Here is a 24,337-nt window from a genome sequence, read left to right as displayed (position 1 = left end):
TGGGGTCCCAAATGGTGATGAGGGAGGAGGTGTGGGCACAAGTTGAGCATCTGCTATGGTCACTTGAGTAGGTACCAAGGGAATGATTGGTGGAGGGAGGAGTGGACAAGGGAGTCACAGAGGGAGCGGTGCCTGCGGAAGGTGGGGAGGGGAGGGAGATGTGTGTCTAGTGGTGGGATCACGTGGTAGGTGGTGGAAATGGAGGAGGAGAATATGTTGGATACTGAGGCTGGTGAGGTCGTAGGTGAGGACAAGAGGAATCCTGTCCTTGTGGCGCATGGGACGGAAGGGCCAGGGAAGTTGTGCAGGTAATGGGGGATAGATGGGTGAGGGTCAAGTTGATGGTGGTGGAGAGAAAGCCATGTTGTTGGAGTAAAAACACACCAAAATGCTGGAGGAACTCAGCCGGTAGTAAAAACACACCAAAATGCTGGAGGAACTCAGCCGGTAGTAAAAACACACCAAAACAATGGTGGAACTCAGCCAGTAGTAAAAACACATCAAAACGCTGGAGGAACTCAGCCGGTAGTAAAAACACACCAAAACAATGGTGGAACTCAGCCGGTAGTAAAAACACACCAAAACGCTGGAGGAACTCAGCCGGTAGTAAAAACACACCAAAGCACTGGCGAAACTTAGATGGTAGTAAAAACAAACCAAAACACTGGCGGAACTCAGCCGGTAGTCAAAACACACCAAAACACTGGAGGAACTCAGCAGTGTAGTAAAAACAGATTGAAACGACGTGGTTTTTTCCTCCACCTCCATCAACTCGGCCCTCACCTACATATCCTCCACTACCCACACATCTATCCTGGCCCATTCTGTCCCCACGTGCAACAAGGACTGGATTTCTCTTGTCCTCACCTACCACCCCACCAGCATCTGCATCCAACACATCCTCCTCCACCACTTACACCACCTACTATGTGATTCAATTACTAGACACATATTCCCCTCCCCTCTCCACCTTCCACAGTGACTGCTCCCTCTTTGACTCCCTTGTCCTCTCCTCCTTTACCACCAATCATTCCCCTTAGTACCTACCTCTGTGACTGCTCCACTTGTGCCCACATCTCTTCGCACATCACCATTCTGGGCCCCAAATAGTCAAGTCAAATTTATTGTCATCTGATTCCTCAAGTACAATCTGTTGAAACAGCTTTCTCTGGTCCTCGGTGCAAAATACACTGAGACACTTACAGACAAACAATACATTTGCAAGACAAATATTTCATCTATACAAAATAAATAAATAAATACTGTTTTGTACATATCAACATCTTGAATGGTTTCTGTGAGCTGTTCCTTTGGTCGTTCAGCATTTTCACTGCTCGTGGGAAGAAGGTGCTTCTCAGCCTGGTGGTGCTGGCTCTGATACTCTTGTATCTCTTCCCCGATGGGAGCAGCTGAAAGATCCTGTGTGCTGGGTGGAAGGGGTCCTCAATGATTTTGTGCACCCTCTTCAGATAACAATCCCTGTAGATCATGAAGATTGTTGGGGGTGGGGGGTGGGGGAGAGAGACTCCAGTGATCCTCTCTGCCACTCTTATGGTCCTGTGGATTGACCTCTGATCCATTTCTCTGCATCATCCGTACCCACACTGTGATGCAGCTGATTATGATGCTCTTGATAGAGCTCCTATAGAAGGTGACATAATGGTGGCCAGCAGCCTTGCCTACTTCAGTCTTCTCTGGAAGTGCAGTCTCTGTCGTGTCTTCCTGATAAGTGAGGAGATGTTGAGTGTACATGATAAGTCACTAGTTAAGTGAACTCCAAGGAACTTGGTGTTCTCTTCTCTCTTCACTACAGATTTATTGATGTTCATTCTGAAGTTCATGAACATCTCCTTCGTCTTGTCCATATTGAGACTCAGGTTGTTCCTCTCGCACCATTTCATGAGATTTTCCACCTCTTCTCTGTAGTCCAACTCGTTGCTGTTGAGGCCAATGACTGTCGTGTCCTCTGCAAACGATGACTCTGCTGGAGCTGGATCTGGTGCTGCAGTTGTGGGTTGGTAGCGTGAACAGGAGCCAGCTGAGCACTCGTTATTTCAAGTCCTTTCAAGTGAAGCATCATTTCGCTTGTGATTCTGCAGGGGCTATAAACCATGGTGCTCCCGTTGTCTCCTCTACTTCAGAGAGTCTGGCTTTTGTTAAATCACACCCCTCCCCTTACCTTCTCCGTCACCTTTCCCCAGCTCTGTCTCTCTCCCTTTTTCCTGTCTCTTTTCACACAGACATAATTAATTCTCACCTCTGCTCTTATCATATCCAATTAATACCTTTTTTTGGTCTGGACGCCTCCCCCCCAGACAGCACTGTCTCAATTCTGAGATTTCCTGTTTTTGCTTATTCAGTTTATTCTTTGCTTATTCCTTGAAGAAGGGCTCAGGCCCCAAACGTCAGAAATATATCTTTGTCTCCTATGGATGCTGAAAGACTGGCTGAGTTCCTCCAGAATTTTGGTGTGTTTTTAGTACATTTTGCTTGTCTACATTTTCCAGGTCCTGTTTCAATTCAATGTAATTGGCTTTCCCCAATTTCAGATCTTTATACTTTGTCCGAGATTTATTGAGTCTTACAGCACAGAAAAAGATGAACAGGGTCCAGCTCTCTGTGCTGAACAATGTGTCTAATACTTTGGTTCCACTTGCTAGCATTGTGCCCACAGCAATCCAATTCCCTTCCTTCCATGTAGTTATCCAAGTCTTTATTAAAGGAAGCTAACGTATTTTCCTCCACCTCTTTGTCTGGCAGCTCATTCCATGTGCCACCACTCTCTGAGTGAAGAATTGTATAAACATCTTCTGTATCCTTTCCAACATTATAATATCCTTATTATAGCTATGTGGTCAAAACTGCACACAATATTCCAAGACTACTGATACCTCTTCACTGCAGATTCAGATATGCCCCAGATTATCTTTAATTACCTTCCTCACTTCCCACTCCTGCTTATCCTGCTCCACAATAAACACATTCACAAAATATTTATTTAAGATCTTCTCCATCTCCTCTGGTTCTGCAAAAGACACTCTCAATCTTTAAGGGAACCTATTCTTTCCCTCTCAACATTTTGTTCTTTATATACTTCTAAAATCTTTTGGTCCATCCCCATTTTTTTTCATCACCATCATGAAATCTATGGAGTTTTGGTCACTATCTCCAAAATGTTCCACTACTGACACTTCCTCCACAGACCAGCTACATTCTCCAAGATAAGATCCAGTTGTGGCTTTATGGCTAAGCTTGCAGATGACACAAAGATATGTGTCGGGCCGGGTAGTGTTGAGGAAGTGGGGAGTCTGCAGAGGGAATTGGATAGTTTGGGAGAATGGGCAAAGAAGTGGCAGATGGAATAGCTTGCCGGAAAGTGTATGATCATGCACTTGGTTAGAAGGAATAAAGAAGTAGACTAATTCAAAATGGGGAGAGAATTCCCAAGGGGACAGGAAAAGTCCTAGGGATTTCAAACATTCAAAGGACCAAAGAGGCTAGAATGTTTATCCATAATGTTTCATCAATTATTTTGTGACGAAAGTCAAATATTTGAAAGTGAATTCAACAACACTTTGGAAATTCTTCTATGCTTCAAAAGTGCTCTGAACCATCAACTTGCAGATTGAATCAGTAATGAGAAAGGTAAATGCAAGGTTAGCTTTCATTTTGAGATGACTAGCATATAAAGGCAAATATGTAATGCTGAGGCTATATAAGGTATTGGTCAGATCATGTTTTGAGTCATTTGGGTCTTCATATCCAAGGAAGGATATGCTGGTATTGGAGAAGATCCAGAGAAGGTTTACGAGAATGACCCATGGATGAGAAGGTTAACATATGAGGAGTGTTTGATGGCTGTGAACTTGTACTCACTGGTTTAGAAGGACGAAGGGGATCTCAGCTAAATTTTTCAAATATTGAAGGGGTGAGAGAGTGGTTGTGGAGAACATATTTTCAGTAGTGGGAGAGTCTAGGACCAGACTCTGTATAAAAGGACATCCCATTAAATCAGTGTTGTGGAGAATTTCTTCATTCAGAGAATCGTGAACCTGTGGAATATGGTGCCGCATATGGCTGTAAAATTAAGATTGACAAGTTCTTGATTTGTAAGGGCATCTAAGGTTATGGAGAGAAGGAAAAATAGATCAGTCATGATTTGAATGGAAGAGCAGACTAGATGAGCTGAATAGCCTAATACTACTTTCCTAAGTCTTAAGGTCTTATTGGTCTTAATGTGTCAAAAAACTCTCAAAGACACACCTCAAAAATATCAGCCTCCTACTCTAAGGCAATCCCAGTTATTATTTGGGAAATTTATATCTTCTAGCATTATAAGCCTACTTTATTATAGTTTGAAAAACTTCCATGATGCCAGATTTATTCTCTTTAGAGATCTTATGTGACATGCATTTCCTAATTTTTTTTCCAGACATCAAAGGAAGAGGAAGAGTTGCAGCAAAATATTAAAGTAATTTGGGAAAGCCTCTTTGATGAATCACGTTATATTGATCATAGCTTGGGTACGGTAAAGAAGAAGTTCACTAAGGTAATGGATATCTCAATCCATTTTTTTCCTGTAGGTTGTTATTTATTTTTTTCTGACTAAATAGTTTTAGTGACCTGGAAAGCCTTTCACTTTTAGTTCATTTCTAACACTGCCAACAGATACCATACTGAGTTAATTTCACATCGTGATTATTGGCAAAGCTTTAGCATTGAAATTGCCAACCTTATTTTTAAACCCTTCATCTGCCAGACAATCTCTGTCACCTCTTCCAGCTCTATGTTCTTTGGAGTTGTGCATTTTCTAATTATGTAATAACAAAAAAGTAAGAACAATATAAACAAAATAGAGAGAGTGCAGAGAAGGTTCACGAGAATGTTGACAGGATGTCAGGGTTTGAGTGACAGAGAAAGGTTGCCTGGGGCTTTTTTCTCTGGAACGTAGAAGATTGAAGGGGGATTTGATGGAGGTGTTCAAGATTTTAAAAGGGACAGAAAGAGTCAACGTGGATAGGCTTTTTCAATTAAGAGTGGGGGATATTCAAACCAGAGGCCATGGTTTGAGATTGCAGGGGGAAAATTATAAGGGGAACATGAGGGGAAATTTCTTCAAGCACAGGGTGGTTGGGATGTGGAATAAGCTTCCGGCAGAGGTGGTTGAAGCAAGGACGTTATTTACATTTAAGGAAAGATTGGATAATTACATGGAGGGGTATGGACCAGGTGCTGGTCAGTGGGACAAGGAGGGTGGGGATTTGTTCCGGCATGGACTAGTAGGGCCAAACTGGCCTGTTCTGTGCTGTATATGGTTATATGGTTATAAACAGGCCCTTTGTATGTGTCATTTCATTCAATAAGATCATGACTGATCTTCTACCTTGGCACTGCTTTCATGTACTAACTCTTATTCTCCTGCTTCCTTTAATGTTTACAAAGTCTATTGATCTTTGTTCCTCATCCACGCTCAATTTCACTTCTTTGTCATTGACAGCTGTCTTCAGTTGTTAAGGCTAACTGCAATTTCTTTCTTTAATTTCCCAACCAAGATGCTCTTTAAAATCTATTTATTTGGCTATCTAGAAGACTTCTTTTGTGGTTGTGTCAAATTCTATGTAATTTTCTTCTGTGAAGCACCTAAATTAAAGAGACCATATAGATACAAGTGGCTGCAAATGTTTTCATGCTTAAGCCAAATTAATTTACTCAGAGATCTGATCACGAAAAGCATTTGGTGTTGCTGGTTGGGACCAATGGAACTTCGTTCCTGGTCCTCTGCTTGATTTGTTTATCATAGAATTGTCAGGAGATATAATGTCTTTAAGTGGATGCAGAACACGTTATGATATTGTAAAACATTAAATTGTCCATTACTAGTCTGCAGACTGAAGGGCGGTAAGGGTGGCGTCTGTCCAACTACTGGGGAACCATCTTTATTTATAAGTAGCGTTTGAGGGTAACATGTGGTTCTTGTCCAGGGAAGTATTTTCTGAAGATGTTTCTCTTGTTTTGCGTCAATGCTGACTCCTTTGCTGAGCATGAATGGTTGAGAGCAACCATTCTCAACCATTTTATGGCTATAGCCCTCTTAGGACTCTGATCAATGTTTATGGCCCCCTTTCCTGTGAAGTAGTCAAGTTTAGTTGATTTTTTTTCCACACTTCTTTCTTACCGATTACACAAAAACATTAAAAAATTATGATTTCAGTCTATGGCCCCCTTTAAATGTGCTTCTGGCCTCAAGGAGTTCAACAGAGATTCATTAGGACATTTCCGGGAATGATAAGTATGAGGAGTGTTTGACACTCTTGGCCTGTATTTGTTGGAATTTAGGAGAATGAAGGGGGATCTCATTGAAACATTGCAAATGTTGAAAGGCATGGACAGAGTAGATAGAGAAAAATTGCATTTCATGGTGGGAGATTCTAGGACCAGAGGGCATAGCTTTAGGATTGAAGGGCATCAGCTTAGGACAGAGGTGGTAAATCTGTGGAATTTGTTGTGGTTATGGAAGCCAGGTCGTTGTGAGTATTTAAAACAGAGATAGATAGGTTCTTGATTTGCCAGGGCATCAAAGATTAATGGGAGAAGACCAGGCAGTGGGGCTGTGGGGAAAATGGATCAGATCATGATTAAATGGCAGGACAGACTTGATGGGCTGAATAGTCTATTTCTGATCCTTTGTCTTTTGGTCTTGCATGGATCCTGTTGATGGATTAGAGCACCTTTGAAGCATAGAAGAATTTCCAAAGTGTTGTTGAATTCACTTTCAAATACGACTTTTTTTTTACAAAATAATTGATTAAACATTATGGATAAACATTCATCTTGTAAAATCTAAAAAGATATTACTAAATGTTTATCTAGCCTCTTTTGATCCTTAGAATGTTTGAAATCTCTAGGAAGGTAGTGTAAGAAATAATTGCCGAACTGGCCCCACTTGTATTGCCACGTGGTGGGGCAGCCATGGGGAAATGGTGTTGTCAGAGGTTTCTCTCTGACTCCAGCATCCCCTCCAGCACGCATCCTGGGCAGCGATTATGATGTCACAATGTACCAGGTGACTGAGCTCATGCTACCCTTAAAGGGAAGCACTAAATTTGAATAAAATCAGTCATTAACGATCCTCAACGTGGTGACTGTGTTCCTTCCTCTGCTCACACAGCCACAGTGGTGACTTTGACGAGCCCAGACATTTTTCTGGACTCAAAACACCATGGATTCAGCAGAGGTGAATGCTGTCTCCATCAAGCTTCCCCCCTTTTGGACCCACCGACTAGGAATGTGGTTCAGGCAGGCAGAAGCACAATTTCAACTCCGCAACATCTCCTCAGATACCACAATGTTCTATCGTGTCGTGAGCCCTCTGGACCAAGATATGACAGTGAGGGTGGACGACATCATCCACCACCCCCAGCTATGGGCAAGTACACCATGCTCAAAGACCTGCTCCTTGGAACTTTTGGACTAACTCCCCAGCAACGGGCTTCCAGGCTCCTTCACTTAGATGGGCTTGGGGACTGTAGTCCATTGGCGCAGATGGATGAAGTGCTGGCCCTGGCAGAAGACCACAAGCCTTGTTTTCTCTTCCGTCAGATATTCCTGGAACAGATGCAGGAGGACATCTAGCTGCTCCTCACAGATGAAGACTTCTCGAACCTGAGGAGAGCAGCAGCCCGTCCGGATGCCCTCTGGCGCACAAGAGGGAGAATGAGGCAGTCCTCAACCAGGTGGCATGACCAGGAGCCAGCCGACCGCAAGCCACTCCCAAGGCCAAGCCAGAGGAGGGCCAATCGACCTGGTGTTTCTACCACCAGCGCTGGGGAGCACAAGCCTGTAAGTGCCGCCAGCCCTGCGGGTTTCAGGGAAAAAACCAGGCCAGCCGCCGTTAATGGCTGCAACGGCTGGCCACGGACAGATCTGTCACAGACAGAACCACCGGCCACCAATTCTTGGTGGACACAGGCTGAGCTCAGCATCCTTCCCCCCACAGCATTAGAGACTCGCACCCGTGGCCAAAGGTTCCACCATCAGGACCTACACCACCCAGAGGGCACAGATCCAGACTGGGAAGGAGAAGTTCCACTGGAGGTTTGTGCTAGCCTCTATGGGCACCGCGCTGTTAGGGGCCGACTTCCTCAGAGCTCATGTCCTACTGGTTGACGTGGAAAGCAAAAGGCTGGTGAGTGCCTGAATGTTCCACTCCACCCACTGGATACAGCAGAAGCCCACAGGCCCAAAATCGCCACCGTAGCTGCCGCCAGGGATGAGTTTGATGAGATCCTCCACGAATTCCCCACCATCTTAGAGCCACGGTTCAATGCCGCCCTGCCCTAGCATGGGGCCTTCCACCACATCGCCAAACAGGGCCCCCCGCTATACCCAGATGGTTGCCACCTGAGAAGCTCCAACAGGCAAAGGAGGAGTTCTCCAGGCTCTGGGATCTGGGAATCGTCCAGCCTGGGCATCGCTGTTCCATATGGACCCGAAATCGTCCGGGGGGCTGGAGACCGTGCGGGGATTACTGTCAGTTGAACAACGCAACCACCCCTGACAGGTATCCAGTGCCACACATACAGGACTTCTCCGCCAACCTCCACATTGCATGGGTCTTCTCCAAAGTGGACCTCGTGCAGGGATACTATCAGATCCTGGTGCATCCAGACGACGTGGGTAAGACAGCCATTATCACCCCTTTCGGCCTCTTCGAGTTCCTGCGTATGCCCTTCAGTCTAAAGAACGCAGCCCAAACGTTCAAGCACCTCATGGACACAGTTGGAAAAGAACTGGACTTTGTGTTCATTTACCTGGACGATATTCTCATTGCCAGTCGCAACCGTGAAGAACACAAAGCCCACCTCCGCATACTCTTTGCCCGGCTGGTGGACTTCGACCTCACGGTCAACGCGGCCAAATTCCAATTCAGCAAGGAGTCCCTCCAGTTCCTGGGGCAGACCATTTCAGTGGCTGGGGCCACGCCGGTTCTGGAAAAGGTAGCGTCTGTTCAACAATTCTCCAAACCCTCCACCCTGAAAGGCCTCCAAGAGTTCGCAGGGATGCTGAATTTTAAAATTCGTTTAATCCCCAGAGCCACGCGCACCGTGTGCCCATGGTTCGCGCTCATAGCCAAAGAAAAGACTTTATCGTGGTCAGAGGAGGCGGACAGGGCTTTCATCACAACAAAGGAGGCTCTAGCCAGCGCCACACTGCTAGTGCACCCGCAGCCAGAGGCACACACGGCGCTCTCCGTGGATGCCTAAACTATGGCAGTGGAGGGGGGTGGGGTTCTGGAACAGTGGCAATGGCGCCCGCAGGTCTTTTTCAGCAAGCATCTGCGGCCACCAGAGCTCAAATACAGCACCTTCGACTGGGAGCTCCTGGCGCTGTATTTGGCCATCCGCCATTTCCGCTACTTCCTCAAGGGCAGGCTGTTTGCAGCCTTCGCAGATCACAAGCCCCTCACTCAAGCACTGGCGATGGCCAAGGGTCCGTGGTCCATCAGACAGCAGCGCCACCTCTAGTATGTGTCTGAGTTCATGACCGACATCCAACACAGGGCCGGCAAGGACAATGTAGTGGCGGATGTGCTCTCCCGTCCAGCCATCAACATTCTCGCACCGGCCTGGATTACGAGCAACTGGCTTGGACACAGTGGAACAATGTGGAGATGCAGGCCTTGCGGACTGCCATCTCAGGCCTCAAACTCAAGGATGTCCGGGTGTCAGCGGCCCAGACACATTGCTCTGTGACGCCTCAACAGGCACGCTGCGCCTGGTGGTCCCGCCGCACTGGAGGGCGAAGGTCTTCAGTCTGATCCACGACCTTGCTCACCCAGCAGTGAAGACAACCCTGTGGATGGGCGTGGAGTGGTTTGTGTGGCATGGGCTGAAGAAAGTGACGGAACTGGCCAGGAACTGTATCAGGTACCAGACATCCAGGATCCAGCGACACATATGAGCCCCCATCCAGAACTTCGACCCGGCAATTCACAGATTCCAACACATCCATTTTGATGTCGTCAGGCCCCTGCCGGTGTCCAAGGAGGCTTGTTACCTCCTTACGGTGGTGGACTGGACCACAAGGTGGCCGGAGGCTGTCCTGATTAAGGAGGCCTCTACGGAGACTTGTACCAGGACTCTGGTCAGCCAATGAATCACCCGTTTCGGAGTCCCAGCGCACATCACTAGTGATAGAGGGGCGCAGTTCATGTCTGCCCTGTGGACTCAGATGTCGAAGCTCCTGGGGGTCAAGCTCCACCACACCACACCATACAACCCGCAGTCCAACGGGTTGGTGGAGAGGTTCCACGAGCATCTGAAGGCATCGCTTATAGCCAGGCTCTCTGGACCAGACTGGGCTGACGAACTACCCTGGGTCCTCCTCGGGATTAGGACGGCACCCAAGGAGGACCTGCAGGCTTCAACAGCGGAGATGGTCTAATGGCGCACTGCTTTCCCTGTCGGGTGAGTTTTTCAGCCTAGACCCTGACACCACAGCCACCAACAAAAACCTGCTGGCGGACCTACACAGGCGACTGGCCTCCCTAGCTCCCCCACCGGCATGCCCCAGCACCAAGCCATTTCATCTCACCAAAGAGCTCAACTCGGCCCAGTTTGTTTTCGTGCGGAGTGCACCGCTACAGCGACTGTACAAGGGGCCATACAAAGTCTTGCACCGGTCCGGCGGAACCTTCACCCTGATGTTGGGGGGAGAGAGGAATGTTTTACGGTGGACTGCCTGAAGGCGGCCCATCTGGACTTATCACAGCTGGTGCAGACGGCCGCACCCAAGCGCCAGGGCCGGCCGCCAAAGCGATAGGATGCGTAGCTGGTTCTGGGTTGGGGGTTGTGTGGCGGCGCACATCCTCATGGTGAACCAACCCCGCTTGTATCGCCATGTGGCGGGGCGGCCATGGGGAAATGGCGTCGTCAGAGGTTTCTCTCTGACTCCATCATCCCTTCCAGTGCGCACCCTGGGCAGCGATTATGACGTCACAATGCACCAAGTGACTGAGCTCATGCTGCCCTTAATTTGAATAAAAATGGTCGTTAACGACCCTCAACATGGTGGCTGTGTTTCTTCCACTGCTCACACCGCCACAGTAGCACTATATTATGTTGCATGTTCTTTTCATTTGATTGCTATGTTTGCTGATAGTAAATGTATTGAAGATTGCAGAAGACTGTTTAGCTGTGATTGAAAACCAGACATAAGTGAATATGCCCAACATTCATTGTCTTGCTCAGCTCTTTGGTTCTTTATGTTACAAGACTTTTATCAAATTCCTTTGAAAATAATTGCCTCTGCAATTCACAAAGGTTTATTCTCTGAGATTGGGCTGTTGACTTTCACAGACAGTACGTGTCTATTGTTTGCCCATTCTGCAAATTAACATAATCTCTTTTTCAACATATTTCCTTTGCCTAGTGTATTATTTCAAATTATAAAACTCAGCTAACACCATCATCTTGCAAGTCCTTGTTGGCATGTCAGTGAATGTCATAAAGTCAGAATCATAGAGTTATGCAACATGGAAAACAGGGCCTTTGGCCCAACTTGTCCATGGCAACCAAGGTGCCTTCCTGAATTAGTCCCATTTGCCTGTGTGTAGTCCATGTTCCCCTCAATCTGAGTTTCTTTTAAATATTGTAATTATAAATCTCTTCCATTGTATGTAATCTATGCGTGGAAGCATAGGAAATGGGAACAGTCTAAAATGAACAATTCTCATCTGTTCCTGGAGCTTGACCAAATGTATCCTAGGTCATCTTGGAAGCAAGGAAGAAAATTCTGAGGGCAGGGCAGTTGACATTGTACTTAAGTGAGGTCTTTTGACAAGGTCCCAGATGGCAGGCTTGTCCTAAAGTTGGATCACATGGGACCGAGGTTGAGCTGGCCATTTGTATATAGAATTAGCTTGTTGACAGGAGATAGAAGGTGGTTGTGGCAATCACTGTTAATTGTCTTGTATATTAATAACTTGGATGAGAACAGAGGAGACATATTAAAGTAGTTTCCCAGAAAATAATGGTGGTACAGTAAACAATGAAGAAAGTAATCTAACATGGCAAAGTGAGCAAAGGAAAGGTGAGTGAAATTTAACTTGGAATAGTATGAAATGTTGCATTTTGAGAAGCTGAACTAGGGCAGGACTTGCCTGGTAAACAGAGACCTGGATAATATTGTAGAACAGATAGACCTCAGAATACAGGTACAGAGTTTCAGGAAAGTGGCAAGACAAGTTGATGGGGTGGTGAAGAAGGTGTATGACACGCTTGACCATCAGTTAAGGCATTGAGGATGCAGTATAAGATGTTGTTGAGACCGAACGGATTATTATGTAAATACTGATGCAAAGTGCTCAATTGGTATCTTGCACACTTCTTTTGGCTCCAGGTATAAATTCCCTCCTTTGTCCTTGAGTGCTCCCATCTTCTCCCTAGCTATGCTTTTGTTTTGAATGTGTGTAGATAATGCCTAACGTATGTATTTCAGAATGAATATATGTTCCTTAACCATGCATTTAGTTGAAAAATCTTCTTATTTTTTGTCTCACTAGCATGTAATAATCCTGAATTTAATTTTCAGAAGTCTTGTTTTTAACTCTCTGCCTGACTCCTACTATTCGTCATCTCTTTTGCTGCCTATGTTGTATATTCAAGGAACTATGTATATATATCCTTTGATCTCTTTGTTCTACTCTCCATGGTCCTGCTATTTATATTTTAAATTCTCCCCAGTTTAATTTTCCAAAATATATCACATGGGCTTGTCTGAGTTAAATTCAATCTGCCATTCTGTGACCCATTTCCCCATTTGATCTAAATCATGTGTAATATCAGATAATCTCCTCACTGTCCACTATGCTACTAACCTATTTATCATGTTGCCAATGTTTTCATTAAAATTTTAATATCGATGACACATAACAGTGGACCCAGCACTCATCCTTATGGCACACCACTGGTTACAGGTCTCCATTCTTAGTAACAATCCTCTACTATTAAACTCTTACCTCTTCCATCAAGCCAATGCACAGGCTGTTCTTTCCAATTATCTCACCATCATTGTAAACTGATTTGTTTTTAAGATGTGGGTGTTGTTGGCAAGGGTGCAACTGGTCTGAAAAGTTACATGGGCCTTTTTAGTGAGCTGCTGAATGTCTGTGGTAATTTCTACATTGAAATTAGCTCAACAATTATGGATATTCTTTTTCAATAAATTAAAGTTATTTTAGATTTTGTTGCTTTTGGTCATCCTAGTCGAGGAATTTTTTTGTTTATTTATCTGACATTAATTCAACTCTTAGTGAACAATTAGTGTCAGTTTGAACTAGTAAAATATATGCAAAATAATTCTCATTATTGGCTTTTAGACTACCAAACATGAAACAAAGAATTTTTCAGAAAATCTTGCTGCATTTGCCGCAAAATTCCATCTGGAAGGCCCAGGGTCTGTGGGGCCTGACCTTGATACAGGTTAGAAATCTATTCAGGCAAACAGTTATCCTTCTTTTATATGTCAACCTAAAATGATTGAAGAATATAACAATTCATATTTTTTCCTGTTGGGTTGTTTTTCAGGTGTTTGCAACATAGAGCATGAACAGTACAGTATGGGCCTTTTGGCCTTCGGTGTTGTACCAATCTGTATAAGCCTACTCCACACAAATCTAACCATTTCTTCCCTCACTATCCATAACCTTCAATTTTTCCAAGAGTTTTGAAAATGAACTATTGTAACAGCCTCCACCATCACTCCCGGCAATGTATTCCAGGAACCCACTAATCAGCAATCCCCTAAACTTTCCTGCCCTCTCCTTAAACAGATGTCTTCTGGTATTGGCCAGTGTCACCCTAGGAAAAAGATGGCGGCTGTCCACTCTATCTATACTTCTCATAATCTTATATACTTTGAAGAACAAGATACAAATTCATTGTTGCTCCAATGAGAAAAAATCCTAGCCCACTCAACCTTTCTTCATAAGACATGTTCTCGAATCTAGATAACATCCTAATAAATCTCTTATGCACCTTCTCTAAAGTTTCCACATCCTTCCTATTATGAGGTGACCAAAACTGATCACAAGATTCCTAGTATGATCTTATCAGAGTTTTATGGAGCTGCAACATTACCTTATGGCTCTTGAACTCATTGCCCCAACTAAAGACCAGCACACCATGCTCCTTCATAGCCTCTCTGTCAACCTTGAGGGATCAATTATGAAAGTATTTTTAAATTTGTTCCTTGTTCTTTTTTGATCCTGTAACAAGAGGTATTTACAAATGAGTGAGGCACTATACATGTGTTAAAGGATAAAAATTTAATTTATTGTGATCACACAAAAATCATATAAAACTATACATCAAATGCTTCAACAAAATTCAGAAAGAAAATATTAATCAATGACTCCAATGCTAATGGGAACCCCTGATGTAACAGTTTTCTCTCTCCTGCTCTCTCTCTCTTCTCTCTCTTTTGTGTCACCCTATTAGCACTGACTTTTTGCACTTTTGTATGATTCCGAGATGAATTCTCATCTACATAAAGGAATAATGTATTCTTATATCCTGATCAAACAAAGTCTGTAGCCGGTACCTTTTCCATCAATTGATGGTGCTGATTTTACTTGATGGGGCGTCATTCTAAATTGCTGAATCTTTGTTGTAATTTCTTCAGATGACTGTGAACTATCCACATTAGTTCTATGACCTAGAGTGCCTGCATGCCACAATTAGGAGGGATCACAGATTTAAATTTTCCTTTACACGTTATACCCTTTGTAACCTAACATAATTCTTATTCCAGTACTTTTCCATCCCCACTGTGGTGCCAGCCTATTTTGTCTTTCCCTCTTGTGATAAACCATATATAAACCATATAACAATTACAGCACAGAAACAAGCCAATTTGGCTCTTCTAGTCCGCAGTGATCCAAGTACCCTCCTCTAATCCCATTTACCAGCACTCTTCCCCCTCCCATTCATATACTCCATATACTCCTTCCCCCTCCCATCCATATACTTATCCAACTCTTTCTTAAATGACAAAATTGACCCTGCCTCCACCACCTTTCCCGGAAGCCCATTCCACACAGTAACCACTCTCTGAGTAAAGAAGGTCCCCCTCATGTTACTCCTAAACCTTTGCCCGTCTACTCTCAACCTATGACCTCTTGCATCCATCTCTTCTAGTCTCAATGGGAAAAGCCTTTCTACATCAACTCTATCTATCCCTCTCATTATCTTAAACATCTCTATCAAATCCCCTCTAGCCTTCTATGTTCCAAGGAATAAAGACCTAATTTGCTCAATCTTTCCTTGTATTCCAGATGCTGAAACGTAGGCAACATTTTTGTAAATCTTCTCTGCACTCTCTCTATCTTGTTAATATCCTTCCTATAAATCAGTGACCAGAACTGCACACAGTACTCTTAATTTGGCCTCACCAATGCCTTGTACAGTTTCATCATTACTTCCTAACTCCTATATTCTATGGACTGATTTATATAGGCAAACATACTAAAGGCCTTCTTCACCACCCTATCCACATGCGCTCCTACCTTCAGGGAACAATGCACCATTATTCCTAGATCTTTCTGCTCCACTGCATTCTTCAATGCCCTCCCATTTACCACATATGTCTTGCTTTGATTATTATTTCCAAAATGAAGCACCTCACACTTATCAGCATTAAACTCCATCTGCCATCTTTCTGCCCACTCTTCTAAGCAGTTTAAATCCCTCTGCAATCTTTTAAAACCCTCTTCATCATCCACAATTCCCCTATTTTAGTATCATCTGCATATTTACTAATCCAATTTACCACCCCATCCTCCAGATCATTAATATATATGACAAACAGCAACGGTCCCAATACCGAACCCTGAGGTACACCGCTTGTCACCGGCCTCCATTCTGACAAACAATTATCTACTACTACTCTCTGGCACCTTCCTTCCAGCCACTGTTGAATCCATTTGACTATCTCCAAATTAATACCCAAGGACTTACTTAGCCTTCCTAACTAACCTCCCATGCGGAACCTTATCGAAAGCCTTACTGAAGTCCATATAGACAACATCCACTGCTCTACCCTCATCAACATTCCTAGTCACCTCTTGGCTTTGGTACATAAAAGAGGCAACTGGTCTTCAAAAAGGCCTTCTTCACCAGCAGCCATACACATCTTAAAAGAATGACCACATACTGTACCAAGGATTTTGACCTACAATTACAAGTTAGTGTTAAACACTTTGCGCATGCCAAGAAGGAATCATGTATGCCCTCTGCAAAATTTTTTTCTTACTGGATCTCTGGACTTGGACCCCAAGAGATCCCTCTGTTCTTCCTCATTGCTAAGAATCTACCATCAACCTTCATTAACCTCTGCCTTCAAGTTTGATCTTCCAAAATGTATCACTTCACACTTTTCTGGGTTGAACACTTTCTGACACTTATCTGCCCAACTCTGGATCATGTCCCTATCCCTTTGTAACAGACAACCATCACACAACTAAACTTTGTGTCATCTGCAAACTTACCCACCTCTTCACTTCCTCATCCATAATTTATAAAATTCATGAAGAGCAGGAGTCCCAAACTGATTTCTGTGGAACACCACTTGTCATTGACCTCTGAGCAAAATACATTCCATCTACCACCAACCTCTGCCTTCTGTGGGTAAACCAATTCTGAATCCATGCAGCTAGCTTTCCACAGATCCCATTTTTCATTATTTTTGGATGAGCCTACCAAGGGGAACCTTGTCAAATGACTTACTAAAGTCCATATACACCATATCCACTGCTCTACCTTTGTTACCTCCTCAAAAAACACTCTATTAGGCCCATGAGACATGAACTGCCCTTCACAAAGCCATGCTGAGTAACCCTAATAAGACTATGCTTCTCTAAATGCTCATAAATTCTATCCATAAGAATCTTCTCCAATAGTTTGCCCACCACTGACATAAGTCTTACTGTCTACTCCAAGGAAGAGAACGTGGACGGTGATAGGGAGCATAATGTGAAGAATGTTTATGTGTTAGTGTATTTTGACATCTAAAATGAGGTGGTGTTGGTTCTTTTGAGGAGTATTAAAATAAGTCCTTTGGGCCTGATGGAATATTTCATGGGTTATTGAAAGAGGCAAGTGAAGAGATTGTTGGGGCCTAGTGACAGCAGAGATCCCAGAAGACTTGAGACTGGCTGATGTTGTGGTTGAATTTCAAATAGCTGCTTCATGTGACAGCTCCTCAGGATGTGGTAAATATCACACCTATGAGTGGGAGGGTGGTGATGGGTTGGGTAACCAAAATGACAGCATCTCCAGTCACTCCGCAGCCAGCTCATTTATTACCACATGGCAATAGGTGGAGTTGGCATGGAGCAATCTCACTGGTTGATCTTAGAACACCTTATCCTCTGTTTTCCAAAAAAAAAATTGAACTTGGGATTCTACATTCAATTTCTGTTCAGTTTCTTTTGAATTACTATATGTGAAAGAGGGACAGCTCTTATCCAGCTGTTGTCAGTGCTGCACATGTTTCACTATGTGGTCACTATCTGCATTTTCCATTTTTCCTTTCTTGCTCCAAATAACTCTGCTTTCCCTCCAACAAAAAGGTTGCATGTAAGTCTGCTTTTGTTCCTCTTTTATGGTTCATTACAGGGCTCAAGATTTTGGGTAAATTTGAGAATGAGTTGGAAGAATTTGAGAGAAAGCGTCAAGAGCTGGCAAATGCTGAGAAACTTTTTGACCTCTCGATTACAATGCACCCTGAGCTACTGTCACTTCAGAAAGAAATGAAAGGATTGCGCCAGATCTATGATATTTACAAGGCACAGCGGGTATGTTTAAAGAGTGTTATTAGCATTTTAGTTAATATTTTGAATATTTGCCCACTTCTGTGAAGGGTGTAATTATTGTGTAAGGCTTATGCATGGGACACTCTTGAATCTCAAGAACCTTGACATTTCAAGTGGTGAGTTGTAGAGCGTCGCATGGCGTTGCCTAGCTGCTTCCCGCTAATCTTCAAAAATTGTATTATCTCATTTTAGCAAATATTTACAGAAGGCAAACTATTGTGAACTTTTAGTGAGTGACATCATAGAACAAAGCCACATGGGTTGCTTGCATAAAAACTTTGTGAACATTTTGTCCATGGATAAAATGGAAGGAGATTTAGGAAATTTTTTTTTGTGATCATGCTGACAACTGGATCATAACCAGCAGTGAATATGGTGAACTCCTTGTTTCTGGGATACAACTGCACTTGGCCATGCAGGCCACATTGGATTTTTAAATTTGCCCGATTTACCCTCATCCAACTTGTTTCATGAATATCATAATATTTCTCTATATAGTGACAGAGATCTGAGGACCAAATTCACTCATGTTCATGAATATCAAGAGGATGTGAGTACAGAGTGATATCTTGCTGCAACTAATTGCAGTAAAACTCGGCAGGTCTCACAGCGTCCAAAGGAGATAAAGATATAGAACTGGCATTTTGGGCCTGAGCCTTCCTTGAAGAAGGGTTCAGGCCTGAAATGTCAGTAATATATCTTTTGCAACTAATTACAGCTGAGGTGGGACCACATTGTGCATAGTTATTGGTCTTTTATCTGAAAAAGGCTGCACTTGTGATAGAGGTCATCCAATAAAATTCAAACAATTGAGTGCACCAGTGCTGAATTCTCCAAAATTTGTTCAGGGCAGCACAGTGGTGCAATTAGAAGAGCTGCTGCTTCATATCTCCAGTAAGCTGAGTTTGGACTTAACATCTGCAGCTGGTCCTAAGTTTTCAACATCTCCGTATAACCATATTGGTTTCCCTCCAGGAGCTCCGGGTTCATTCCACAACCCAAAATATCACATGTCTATGGAAGCCAATTCATTGGGTATATTTAAAGTGGAGATGGGTAGGTTTTTGATTAGTAAGGGTGTCAAAGTTTATGGGGAGTGAGCCAGAAAATGGGGTTGAGTGGTAGAAATCATCAGCCATGAGTCAAATGACAGATCAGTTCCACAGCCCCCTCCTCACTGCAGGACAGTCAAATAGTATGGGTGCCATTGTTCTTAAGTGAATAAAAGCCTATTAGTTTCTCAACAACAGTCTTTCGAGTAATTGATGGTGCATCAATTTTATTCACTTAAAGTTTTTTTTACAATGGAGCAGATCCTGAAACCAGAAAAGCTGGAGATCGACCCTCAATCATCTGAGGCATCCACCAACTTTGAGTTCTGGCTACACTGTTTTGAAGCATTCCTGCAGGCTTGTGCGATCAGAGGCAGATAAACTACAAGTGCTGCACTCCTAGGCGGCACCTTGTTGTATTCTACGATTAGGTATGCTATATCGTACCACGAAGCCATGGACATACTCAAAGGATAGTATCTGCGTAAGATCAATGTTGTTTATGCCAGACACCTTCTAGAGACTCGCAAACAATGACCCGGTGAATTCCACGCTGAATATCTTCAGGCCTGCAAGCTCTTTCAGGGCCTGTGAATGCAAGACTGTATCTGTCATGGAGTACACAGAGACCTGATCTGGGACATCTATATCGCGGGAATCAGGACAGAGACTCTTGGAGCAAGGGGAGCTCAGTCTGCAGAGAGCAGTTGATCTGGCAGTATGTTGGAGATAGCTCTCCAGAACATGGAGACCTACTCGACCTACAATACGGCCGCCTCGTGGTTACCCCTGGCACCGCCATCTTTGGATGTGCCACCACCCCTTTGATCCGCTAATAACTCGACCACGGCAGCAGTGCTTCGTGATCATCTCTCGCCACTTATGACCAGCTCCAGTGGGGACACGACCACAGCCACAGTGCTACGGGAGCACCCAAAGTGCTACTTCTGTGGCCTGGCCAAGCATCAGAGGAAATGCTGGCCAGCAAATGATTCAACTCGCTCCAGCTGTGGGAAGGGCCATTATGCCAAAGGGTGTAAGTCAAAACCTCTTCTTAGCAGCACTACATACAGATTGTGAGGGCCGCCTTCCTGGACACCGTATGACTCAGGGCCAGACCACCATCTTCCACAACAGCGATGTGGAAACTGGGACTACAAAAGTCAAGTTTGTAGATGGGAGTCGGACTTGGGTACAACAATCAATGAAGAATGGTGGCAGGACCTGTGTCTGGACAGTGTGATGGGTGTCGTTAACACCAGATACAGGATGGTGCAGTATAATTTCCTGAACCAGTGTACCTTAGACCTCAGAATCTACATAAATCAAAGTTGAATATTTCAGAAATGTGTTTCAGATGTGATCTGGAGGTAGTGGGAACTTTTGTCCACTCTGCCTAGCTGTGTTTAAAGGTGAGACCTTTTTGGGAAGACCTAAGGGACATTCTAAAAAAAATTACAAAGTGGATTCTCCACAGGATCCAGAGCTGTTCCTCTTGGTGGATATTGGAGAAGTGCAGTTTAGACTGACTAAATTCCAAATTTGGTTTATGAAGGTCACTTTGGTCATGGCCAGGAAGTGTATAGTGATTTGTGGAAGTCCGACTCCCAGCTAAATATCACATGATAGAATATGGAAATACAGAGTTGCACTCTCATGGAGAAAATCACATATAACCTATGGAGGAAACATGACTCATTCGTTAGAGTAGGGCAACTTTATTTGCAGTACATTGGTACTCAGATAGATTGATTTCCCCCCCCCCCACTTTAAATAGGAATAAGATTAAATTATCCCAGTAAGGCCAGAGATGTGATTACGTAAATGGGACTTGGCACAGACGACACACTTGCCCTTTCTTTCCAGGCCCTTAGTTTTCTTTTGAGTTCCTTTTCTTTATAGTGCTTTCTATTGAATGGCATTGCCACCGCTATTTCTTTTCATTACAGGTTTCGATAAGGGTCGTGTGCCCCATGATGATTGGGATTGAGATAAGTTTTTGGAATGTAGTCGCTGAGGCAGATGGGGGGCGGGGTAGGGGAAAATATGGACTTTAGGTGTGAATATGCATATAGGTGGCTTTATTTATTGGACTTTGCAAGTCTGTGAAAACTAAAATAAAATATTAAAAAAAGAAAGGGCAGGAGAAAGAAGAATACAGACCATCAGATAAAAGGTGTTCTTTATGTCAACAGGTGTTCCAAGATCAATCAAGTGAGATTGTTCTATGCCACCTCCACCTGTAGCCATGTGGTAATAAGTAAGCGGGCTGCAAAGTGACTGGAAATGCTGCCAGTTTGGTTACCCAACCCATCACCTTGAAATTTAACCACTATAGAAGCCAGTCTCTCCTGTAACTAGTGAGGATGCAAGGCCCCAACAATCTCTTCACTTGCCTCTTTCAATAACTGATGAAATATTCCATCAGGCCCGAAGGACTTACTATAATACTCCTCAAAAGAACCAACACCACCTCATTTTTGATGTCAAAATACACTAACACTTAAACATTCTCCACATTATGCTCCCTATCACTGTCCACGTTCTCTTCCTTGGTGTAGACAGTAAGTCTTATGTCAGTGGTGGGCAAACTATTGGAGAGAATTCTTATGGATAGAATTTATGAGCATTTAGAGAAGCATAGTCTTCATGTACAGAGCCGTTGTCATACCCACGCTCATGTTCAGCTCCGAATCATGGGTCCTCTACCAGCATCACCTACGGCTCCTAGAATGCTTCCATCAGCGCTGTCTCCGCTCCATCCTCAACATTCATTGGAATGGCTTCATCACCAACATCAAAGTACTCGAGCTGGCAGAGTCCACAAGCATCGAATCCATGCTGCTGAAGACCCAACTGTGCTGGGTGGGTCACGTCTCCAGAATGGAGGACCATCGCCTTCCCAAGATCGTGTTGTATGGCAAGCTCTCCACTGGCCACCGAGACAGAGGTGCACCAAAGAAGAGATACAAGGACTGCTTAAAGAAATCTCTTGGTGCCTGCCACATTGACCACCGCCAGTGGGCTGATATCGCCTCCAACCGTGCATCCTGGCGCCTCACAGTTCGCGGGCAGCAACCTCCTTTGAAGAAGACTGCAGAGCCCACCTCACTGACAAAAGACAAAGGAGGAAAAACCCAACACCCAACCCCAAACAACCAATTTTCCCTTGCAACTGCTGGAACCATGCCTGCCTGTCCTGCATCGGACTTGTAAGTCACCAACGAGCCTTCAGCAGACGTGGACATACCCCTCCATAAATCTTCGTCCGCTAAGCCAAGCCAAAGAAAAAGAAAGAAGAAAAAATCTTATTAGGGTTACTCAGCATGGCTTTGTGAAGGGCAGTTCATGCCTCATGAGCCTAATAGAGTGTTTTTTGAGGAGGTTACAAAGGTAGAGCAGTGGATATGGTGTATATGGACTTTAGTAAGTCATTTGACAAGGTTCCCCTTGATAGGCTCATCCAAAAATAATGAAAAATGGGATCTGTGGAAAGCTAGCTGCATGGATTCAGAATTGGTTTACCCACAGAAGGCAGAGGTTGGTGGTAGATGGAATGTATTCTGCTCAGAGGTCAGTGACAAGTGGTGTTCCACAGGAATCAGTTTGGGACCCCTGCTCTTCATGAATTTTATAAATTATGGATGAGGAAGTGAAGAGATCGGTAAGTTTTCTGATGACACAAAATCTAGTTGTGTGGTGGATAGTGTAGAAGGTTATTGTCTGTAACAAAAGGGTGGAGACATGATGCAGAGTTGGCCAGATAAGTGGCAGAAGGATAGGGAAAGGAAGAGGAGGGCATTAGTGATAGACTCTATAGTAGTTAGGAGGCCAGACAAGTGATTCTATGGATGTAGGAAGGAAGCTCAGATGGTCTCAGGTGCCAGGGTCCAGGATGTTTCAGATTGCTCCAAGATACCCTGCAGTGGGAGGGAGAATAGCAAGAGGTTGTGGTACATATTGGTACCAATGAATAGGTAGGAAAAGGGAAGAAGTCCTGAAAAAAGATTATAGGGCATTAGGAATGGAATTGAGAAGCAGGACCGCAAAAGTAGTAATCTCAGGATTACTACCTGTGCCAAGAGACAGTGAGTATTAGAATAGAATGAGGTAGAGGATAAACATGTGGCGGATGGATTGGAGCAGGGGCCAGAGATTTAGGTTTCTGGACCATTGGGACCTCTTTTGGGGCAGGTGGGACCTGTACAAAAAGTATGGGTTGCACTTGAATCCCAAGGGGACCAATATCATGGTGGGAGGTTTACTAAGGCTACTGGGGAGAGTTTAAACTAGAATTGTTGGGGGTGGGAACCAAATTGAAAAGATTGGAGAGGGAAGGAGGATAGGCAAGTGATAGGGAAGGGACGCACTCAGAGGGGGACGGTTTGAGATGTGTATTTTAACGCAAGCAGTATTGTGAACAAAGTGGATGAGCTTGGACATGGATTAATACTTGGAGCTATGATGTGGTGGCCATTACGGAGACTTGAATGGCTTAGGAATAGGATCGGTTACTTCAAGTGCCGAGTTTTCAGATGTTTCACAAAGGACAGAGTAGAAGGCAAAAGAGGTGGGGGCGTGGCACTATTGATCAGAGAGAGTGTCATGGCTGCAGAAAAAGTCGATTGTCTACGGAATCTGTGGGTGGAGGTTAGGAATAGGAAGGGGTCAATAACTTTACCGAGTGTTTTTTATACGAACGGGGTGTCGTGCAAGATTCTGAGAAAATAGACCATTTCGTGGCTCTCCTGGGAGACGTCCCCTACTCCGTGGTCAGAGAGATAGCTGGCTATCAGAACGCAGTGAATCTCCTTAAAACCTACTATGATGTGCCTCAAAACACCCTGTATGTAAAACATCAGCTTCACATTCGGAAGAAACAAGCAGGAGAGAGCATAGACGCGTTTGCGCTCACCCTGAAAGGGTTACCCAGGGACTTTGCCTGTGCCGCCGTCACGGCTGAAGCCCACCGTGAGACAGCGTCTACTGGAGACTCTGGGCTTGACTTTTAATGTGGTTCTGCAACAAGCGAAGATGCTCCTAACTGCGTTATAAGGGGCGAAAGCATTCGATCAAGGAAGAGGGCCCGAAGTGGCACCCCTCAAATTGATCCGTAGTGAAGATTCGCTACTGAGTGGGACGAAACTGTGACGCAAAAGCCAGTCCCCGAAGTGTTATTTCTGCAGCTTGGCATTACATGCCCGCAACCAGTGCCCTGCACTCCAAGATGCCTGCGCGAACTGAGGGAAGAAGGGCCATTGGGCAAGGGCTTGCTGAGTTAGAAAGTCAACATCTGGCACTCGCAACAAGCAAAAGAAGAAGAAAGAAAAGGAAATTTAGCGCCCAAGTGCTGATACTAAGCAAAGTCACTGTCATAACGCCACGATGCTTCATCAACCTCTTCTGAATTGTC

General features: G+C 44.3%; 1 protein-coding gene across 3 annotated transcripts in view; it reads left to right on the top strand.

Annotated features, from left to right (window-relative positions):
- dnah10 (dynein axonemal heavy chain 10) overlaps positions 1-24,337 on the top strand; it is a 677,292-nt gene that overhangs the window by 206,553 nt on the left and 446,402 nt on the right. For all 3 annotated transcript variants that reach the window (XM_069933473.1, XM_069933472.1, XM_069933474.1), the window contains 3 exons: positions 4,433-4,549; positions 13,379-13,481; positions 17,676-17,854. In XM_069933473.1, coding sequence (XP_069789574.1) covers positions 4,433-4,549; positions 13,379-13,481; positions 17,676-17,854 — 399 coding nt within the window. The remainder of the gene's footprint in view (positions 1-4,432; positions 4,550-13,378; positions 13,482-17,675; positions 17,855-24,337) is intronic.

Source organism: Narcine bancroftii, chromosome 4 (assembly GCF_036971445.1).
Source record: "Narcine bancroftii isolate sNarBan1 chromosome 4, sNarBan1.hap1, whole genome shotgun sequence".
NCBI classification, from domain to species: domain Eukaryota; kingdom Metazoa; phylum Chordata; class Chondrichthyes; order Torpediniformes; family Narcinidae; genus Narcine; species Narcine bancroftii.
The sequence above is the reverse complement of the archived record's forward strand: the minus strand, read 5'-3'. Positions and strand labels throughout refer to the sequence as shown.